The sequence below is a fragment of the Dipodomys spectabilis genome, unplaced genomic scaffold, assembly GCF_019054845.1.
Source record: "Dipodomys spectabilis isolate Male_0828 unplaced genomic scaffold, ASM1905484v1 ptg000297l, whole genome shotgun sequence".
Taxonomy (NCBI): domain Eukaryota; kingdom Metazoa; phylum Chordata; class Mammalia; order Rodentia; family Heteromyidae; genus Dipodomys; species Dipodomys spectabilis.
Window position 1 is genome coordinate 13,918,109 of NW_024870974.1, and position 7,982 is coordinate 13,926,090.

General features: G+C 46.7%; 1 protein-coding gene across 1 annotated transcript in view; it reads right to left on the minus strand.

Moving 5' to 3' along the window:
- Herc5 (HECT and RLD domain containing E3 ubiquitin protein ligase 5) overlaps positions 1-3,058 on the minus strand; it is a 35,907-nt gene extending 32,849 nt beyond the window's left edge. Inside the window, exons 1-2 of the mRNA XM_042701856.1 lie at positions 2,672-3,058; positions 319-439 (exon numbers count right to left, since the gene is read on the minus strand). Coding sequence (XP_042557790.1) covers positions 319-439; positions 2,672-2,969 — 419 coding nt within the window. The 5' untranslated portion in view covers positions 2,970-3,058. The remainder of the gene's footprint in view (positions 1-318; positions 440-2,671) is intronic.
- Positions 3,059-7,982: the final 4,924 nt, after the last annotated feature.

Below are 7,982 nucleotides of genomic sequence, written 5' to 3' on the forward strand. Positions count from 1 at the left end.
AAAACTTTATTATACAATTACAGAATTATAAACATCAAATTCAACCTGAGATTTGACATTCTAATCAATCATTTAAATGTCCAAAGTATGCAATTTCAATCCCATTATCATGGGTAGCCATGTATTACATATACACAACATACTCATGGTTCATGTGTGACAGACAGCAGGCATGAAACTTGCTAGCCAGTTGAAAATTTATCACTTAAGATACAAGACAGAGTAACGGACAAGAATCAGACAAGTAGCATTTTCCTATAAAATAATTTGCCTTTTGAGTAAAACTAGTCACACTTAATGTCAGAAAAAATTCCCCACCTTGCATGTTCTAGGCTGTAGTTGTACTCAAAGGGTTTTCCATCGGAGGATAAAACCAGCAGATGTTCCACTCCTTGGTCCATGGAATGTATCTTCATTTTTTTCCCTAACTTAATGAACCCTGCAGAACAAATCCAACCAGTAACTGCCTCACTCTGGTTAATAACTAGTATTACTGATTCATCTTAATATACTTTAAATATCTGGAAGAAGAAACTTTAGCTAAACATGCATAGTTTAAGAAAATGCAAGTTCTCAAAGTAAGTAGGAATGCTAGCTGTCTTATAGAGACTTTCTTACATGACAAAGCAGTGATTGTTTTAAATGGAACACCCTGAAATAGCTAAACATCTGCTCTTAAATCCTTGCTTACTAAGAGAAACTAAATCTGACGTGACAAGTGGAGAAGTCTGAGAAAATCTCACTTTATTCATTACAACAACAAATGCATTGTGGTTTTAGAGGCATACTCTATCCACAAACTAAACAAAAAGCAAGCACTTCCATATTGCTGCCAATAATACCAATGGCCATATTCTTAACAGAAGAATTGTTTGGAGGACTATGGAGATGAGGTGAAAGAATTTTCATTGCATTAGCACATATTTAGCCCTTTCCAAAACCTAGATTTAAAACTGCTCAGTAGTTACTATTTAATCTCCTTTAACTTGTTCACAAAAATTAAACTAGTTTGGTGACCATGTTTGCTCTTAGCTCTAACAAAATATATTATTCAAAAATCTCAAAGTAAAAGCCACACTATAAATAAAAGGGGGTGAGGAGAAAACAGAATTTGATAAGAGGAGATGATGCAGCAGATTAATCAATTCTAATCAACTGAAAAAGGGTATTCAATAAACAGTACTGGCACATCCATCCAGGTGCTTGGAAGCAACTCCCGCCCCACGCTCCTTAAATCAATAAATTCCAGTCAATCTCCAGTGGCTCATGCCTGTAATCCTAGCTACTCAGGAGGCTGAGGTCTGAAGTTCATGGTTCAAAGCCAGTAAGGACAGGCAGAAAAGTCCCCTGAGAGACTTATTTGCAATTACACTCAAAAAAACACAAGTGGTGCTGTGGCTCTAGTGGTAGAGCGCCAGCCTTGAGCACAAAGAGGCTCAGGGACAGCACCCAGGCCCTGAGTTCATGCCTACAACCGACAAAAAAAAAAAAAAAAAAAATCTAAGCGTACCAAGTAACTTTAGAAACTGCTGGAGGTGTGTCTCAAGTGGTTATGTGTTAGCAAGTATTAGCAAATGAGACCAAACCCCAGTACCACAAAAAAGAAAAACCCATAAAAAGGTCAGTATATTTAAATAACCTTGGAGTGTTGATAACTTCTTAACCCAAAACAAAACCCATTAAACCTCTTGAAACACTAAACATTTAAATCGTGCGTATAAAAAAGGGAAAAAATGACCATGCGTATGCTGGGCCAAAGGCTATTTTTATTAAGTTGAATAAGTGTTGGGCATGCAAATAACGTTAACTCCATTGTTTAAAAAGTTGAGACAAAAGGACGATGAGGCAGTTTATCCACTAAGGACAGCAGAGAAAACGAAAGATGCTAACATCCCTGAATTTGTGCGTGTGCATGCATGCGTGTGTGTGCCCCACCCGTGTCTTGAACTCAGGGCCTGGTCACCGTCTTTAGATTCCCCGCCGCCCCCCACCCCCCGCGCTCAAGGCTAGCGGTCCACCACCAGTGCCAACTTCCGGCTTGACTCCCGAACTTTCCTTCCAGAGCTGGCTCCGAACCTTCCAACCTCAGTCCTCAGATTCCGAGTCTTCCCTCAGTAGCTTGGACTACAGTCTGGAGACACGAGCCCCCGGGCCTAACTTCCCTAAGTTCAATGCGAAAACAAAAAAACACCAGAGCAGGCGGCGTTTTCCTGACTGCGCCCCACCCCCGCGGCGTCGAGGCCTAGGCCGCAGGGGGGGCGGCCCGGCCAGGCTCTCACCCCGAGACGACCCCGGGCCTAACGGCTCACGACCCCGGCCGATGGGAAAGGAGGCGCAGCCAGGGCCCGTCAGAGGGCGCAATGGTGGGCCCCATCCTTGCAACTCGGGAGCCCAGCCGCGACGGGGATGAAGGGAAGGAAGCGCGGGCGCCGCTCGGCGAGCCGGCGAACGCGGCCGAACGCGGCCGAGCCCAGCCGAGCCCGGCACGCGGCGGCGGCGGCGGCCTTCTTGAACGTTCCTTTGCGTCAGAGGCCGACCTTCGACGGCGCGGCGCCCCCGCGGCCGTCCTCGCCGTCGGCCCAGGGTCCCCCGTGTGTCCCCCCCCCTCGTCCCCGCGGTCCGCTCCCATCTTCCCCCTCAGTCCTGGGCGCGAGGGCCCGGTCCCACTTACGGGGCTTCCGGGCGCCATCGAGGCCCACGGGCAGCAGGTGGATCTCGACGCCCGTCCCGCCGCGCTCCAGCACCACCAGGCGCCGCCGGGTGCAGCAGACCTGGCGCACGCTCTCCAACCTCCGGAACAGAGCGCTGCGGAGCTCCTCGGCGCCGGGGAACAACCAGACCTGCGCGGCCGGGGAGGTCGCGGCGCGGGGCGCGGCGGGCCGGAATGCCGGGGTCCGAGGCGAGGCGGCCGGCCGGCACCCGGGAGTCGAACGCGCCGAACCCCGCGACTTCCTCCGCCGAGGCTCCATGGCGGGTCTGCGTGGCTCTGAGGCCGCGAGGCGGTGAAAGGGGGGGGGGGGGGGAAGCCGGCGAGAGCGAGCTTCCGAAGGCCAGGCGTCCTCCACCGCAACGTCGCGCGGAGGAGTGGGAGAGGAGGCGGCGGAAGCCGCGGCGGCGGCGTCTAGGATGCTCCGACGCCAGGCCACGCCCCCCGCGGCCGGCCACGCCCCGTCCAGTAGCCTGAATCTCCACGAGTGGGCTGGGGGCGGGGCGATCCGGTTGGAGCCAGAAGCGAAACTGATGGTTTGCCTCTTCCGCTGGGCTGAGGTCGGCGCCGGGGGTGCGGGAATCGAAAGGGAAACCAGGGTGCTTCTGGAAGTTCCCAAAGGAACCGGAGTGAACCGGCCGGGGGCAGATGGCCCCGGCGGGCGCGCCGGACTCAGTGGGCTGTCCCGGGGCTGGCCGATGACTTCGGACCCGTGCTGACGCGGGGTACCGCGGGGTGACCCCCCCACCCCGCCCCGAGCGTGCGCGGCGCGGACGCTGCGGTCACCTGGCGTGGTCCTTCCTGGAACTTCGTGCGGTGGAGCTATCCGAGAGGCCTCTGGTCTTGGCTTTCTCCCTTGGCCTAAAGCAGTGAGATCCCTCCATTGTGCTGTAGCAGAGGTCCTGGGGCTCGAACTCGGGGGCTGGGCGCTGCCCCTGAGCTGCTCGCTCAAGGCCAGCGCTCTACCACGCGAGCCACAGCGCCACGGCAGGCTTTTTTTCCTTCCTTTTTTTGGGTAGTTCATTGGAGATTTTCTTGCCCTTGCTGACTTTGAACCTCAATCTTCAGATCTCAGCCTCCTGAGCGGGGAGGGGGGAGGAGGACAGGCATGACCCACTGGCGCCGGCGGCCCAAATCTGTAATCCCAGCACCCAGAGGCTGAGGCCATGGCCTCAGGTTCAAGAGCAGACTTGGCTGCGGGAGACTCGCTTCCCTTCCCCCAATCCTGTTTCTTCGGTAGACCTTGAGTAAAAATCCACACCATTTGCATTAGAAAAAAGGCACCTCCTCGATGAAAAGCCTGAGGAACACCAAATGTCTGATAAACAGGGGTTTTCATTCCACCCGTTAAATGGTAACTTAATAATTGAGCATTTCCTGAGGACTATCATTTCCACTGAGCCTCCACCTTCCACTGCTTAATTCTCAGTCCAGTGATTTCTGCTTTAATGTGGACTTGGCTCCAGTCTTTTATTTCCAAAAGTACTTACACCACAAGGCTCCTGTGAATGGCTGGGACAACAGCAGACTTTTGTAGGCAGCTGACTGGTTTTGTACGTTTAAGACAAGCCTGTCCCCCAAAAATAGCTGAAGCAAAAAGAGCTGGGGGTGTGGCTTAAATGGCAAAGTGCCTGCCTAAATTCAAATCCCATGGGAAAAGTTGGGTGTTGGTAGCTCCTGCCTGTAATCCCTAGCTGCTCAGGTCTAAGAATCAAAGTTTGTAACCAGCCCAAGACAAATCTCCACTTAGCCAGGAGTGGTAGGCATGGCTCAAGTGGTAAAAGGGCCACCTATAAAAAAACGAAGCTTGAGTTCACTAGTGGGAAAAAAAAAAACCGGTGACCTATTTTGCTGAGAAAAAAACAAACAGGTATTCTAACATTCTGGGGAGGTTGAATTTTAACATCTGACTGAATTGGTTGAGTTTGATTATCATCGTAGTTACCAGGCTATGTGGTTCTTCGTTCCTCTACCATGACTAGAAAAGGTGAAGATTCAGGAATTAAGACCTTCCCTCCCTTCCCACCACCTGCCCCCACCTTAAGGGGCTGGGTAAGTGGCTCAGTGGTAGAGTGCTTGCCTTGCATGCATGAGGCCCTGGGTTCGGTTCCTTAGCACCGTATAAGCAGAAAAAGTCAGAAGTGGAGCTGTGACTCAAGTGGTTGAGTACTAGCCTTGGGCTGAAGAGCTGAGGGACAGCACCCAGGCCCAGAGTTCAGGACCCACAACCAAGAAAAGGCCCTCCTTACAATGTGGAGTGGGCTTTAAGTGCACCATCAACATAGAAGGCAACGATTTTCACATACTTCAACCACCAAAATTTCCATTGGTGATTGTTAGGGGTGATCACTAACATGAAGAGCCCAGAGTTGTTTTTCTTTTACAAATAGGTAAATTAGCATCCACTAACATATGAAATTTACATTAGCATAACAGTTGTATTCTCCACTGTGACATTTCTCCACACTTACTTGTATTCCAATTAATACCCCCACTATTGCTTTCCTTCCCACATCTCCTCCCTAAAACAATTTCAGATTCGAACACAGAAGGATTTTTAAATCTTGGATTTCGAATTTTGAACCCCAAAGGAGTGAAGGATGAAGGGAATCCTATCTGCTATGGCTTAGGTATGAATTTCCCCCTACAAAGCTCATGTGCTGGAAGGTGGTGGTACTAGGGTAGAGGTGTTAACTTCAGCAATGTTTTTAATGGTATGCTTAGCAGGTGGCCCTAGTTAAAAGTAGGGCATTAGAGATGTACTGGAAGAGTTTACTTGTCCCCAGAGCCTTCCTCTCGTTTGTTGCCTGCTACAGGGTGAGATGCTTTGCTCCACCATACATTTTCCATCATGATGTGTCAGCTTCATCTCAGGCCCACAGCAATGATACCAGCCAACCATGGAATGCAACCTCTGAAACCATGAGACAAAAGAAATCATCTTCCTTTTGAATCGTTTCTCCCAAGTGTTTTATCACAGTGATTAAAAATGATTAACACTTCATTATTATAGAGAAATAACTTGCTTGGGACATGGTTATACACATGGTTATACACATAGAGGACATCTGGAATCCTGCCCTGTAAAGAAAAACATGGTCAAACTTTTGGCAAAACACATAAGTGTTGGGAGAAAGAAGACATATCAAATGGTTCAGGAATGTATTATAATACAGTGTCCTATTACTGGGTAAAGAATGGGAAGAACACTTACCTTTGTTCATATTTGCATATGAAATTCTGTAAGGATAAATACACACACACACACACACACACACACACACTCTTAGGAAAAGTTTCACTGGTCTATTCAATGACCTGGAGTTCTCTGTACTGTTTCAGAAATAGAAGGGTTTTCTTTTCCTATATGGCTTCATAGTAATGGTTTAATGTCTATTCAAACATTCTTTGATGAACAGCCTTTGACAAATACTGTTTCAGACACACGTTAAGTATAACCCAAATATAATTGCTGCATCAGATATATTTGTAATTACAAACAACAGCTGCCAAATTGTTCTCTGTTCTTCCTTGCCTTTTTCACTCAAGACTAGTCTCAGTTTTGTCTGCTTTCACTGGCTTCAAACCGGGATCCTCAGATATCAGCCTTCTGAGTAGCTCTGATTGTGAGTATGAGCCACTCAATACTTGGTTACTTTGTAATGGGCACTCTATGAGACTACTTTTTAACAGCTGGCCAAAAGTTTATTGAACTTTCACATTTTTGCCATTCTTTACTATTTTTTATTATTATATTACTATTTATTATAAAGACATACAGAAGGGTTACAGATACCTGTGTCAGGTAATGAGTACATTTCTTTCTGGACAAGGTCACCCCTTCCCTTGCTTTCTCCCAGTCTTCCATGCCTTACTTTCAATTTGTATTTATCTTATTACATGTGAGATAAAGCATCTTTTAAAAATATGTAAAGGCTATTTATCATGTGGTGTTTAGAGTCATGACCTTGGGTTTGCTTGGCTGACTGGCTGACAACTCTACCACTTAAGCGACATCCCCAGCCCTTTCTACCTAGGCTTCCTCAAACCATGATCCCCCAGATCTCAAGCTCCTGAGTATCTAGGATTAAAGGTGTGAGACACCACCATTTGGCTTACTTGCAGGTATTTTAACGTTATATCACTATTTTGCAGAGATGAAAAGTATAACTTGGCCAGGAGTTGATGGCTCATGCGTGTAATCCTAGTAACTCAGGAGGCTGAGATCTGAGGATTGTGGTTCAAAGCCAGCCCAGGCAGCAAAGTCCATGTGACTCTTATCCAATAAACCACCAGAAAACCAGAAGTGGCACTGTGGCTCAATTTGGTAGAGCGCTAGCCTGGAGCTGAAGAGCTAAGGGACAGTGCCCAGGCCCAGAGTTCAAGCCCCACAACTGACAAAAAAAATGTGTATCTCAACAGAGTAAAAGGTCCAATTTCAAAGAAAGGTTATCAGAAGTAGTAATCAAATCATTGCTACAGGTCCTCAAATACTTTGGCTGTTCTCAGTTGAGATTTGTTTTACTAAGTGACAAAGTCATGTGGAAACATTTCTCTGAAAAGCAAAATGTCTGTTTTCCCTCTGGATTAAGATCTGGAGTCACTTTTGTTTTGTGGGGTATTGCCACAACAGCAACAAACACTCATTACATGTTTGCTAAGTGGGTGGCACTGAACATGAAAGTAATATATGCAGCAAGGAAGTTGCCAAATCTGTGAAGTTCTCAGAGTTTTGTCCAGAAAGAAAAACAATGTTGGTCTGCACTCATTTAAATTAGAAAAAATAGAAATCTAAAGTAGTATACTGAAAGGGTATTACATACGATTTCCGTGGAACGAATCATCTTTACAAGACAAAAACAATTACGTTTGATTAATTTACTCTTCTTATAATTTCTGGTAGAAACTCAAAAATTAAGTTGGAAAATTATTTGTAAATGGTTGCAAATCCTGTGTCTACAGCTGCACGAGTTAAATAAAAGCAATAGTTGATATCTGAAATATCTTTGATATCAATCACAAGAAACATGTCATCAAAGCACTCCACTAAGCAAAATGGCACACATCACTAATTCTATATAAGTGAAAGGAAGAAATGTCAGTGGGCCTTCCAACAAAGTATTTCTATTGATCCTGGAAATGTTTTTTGTTGTGTTTTACAAAACTAGTGTTTTCTATTTACAATACCCTTTGCTTGGAACTAATGAAGACACACGCTTGCAAAGAGTTCTCAGAGGTGAAAGTAATTGTGATAATTCTAATGTGCATTTCTAAT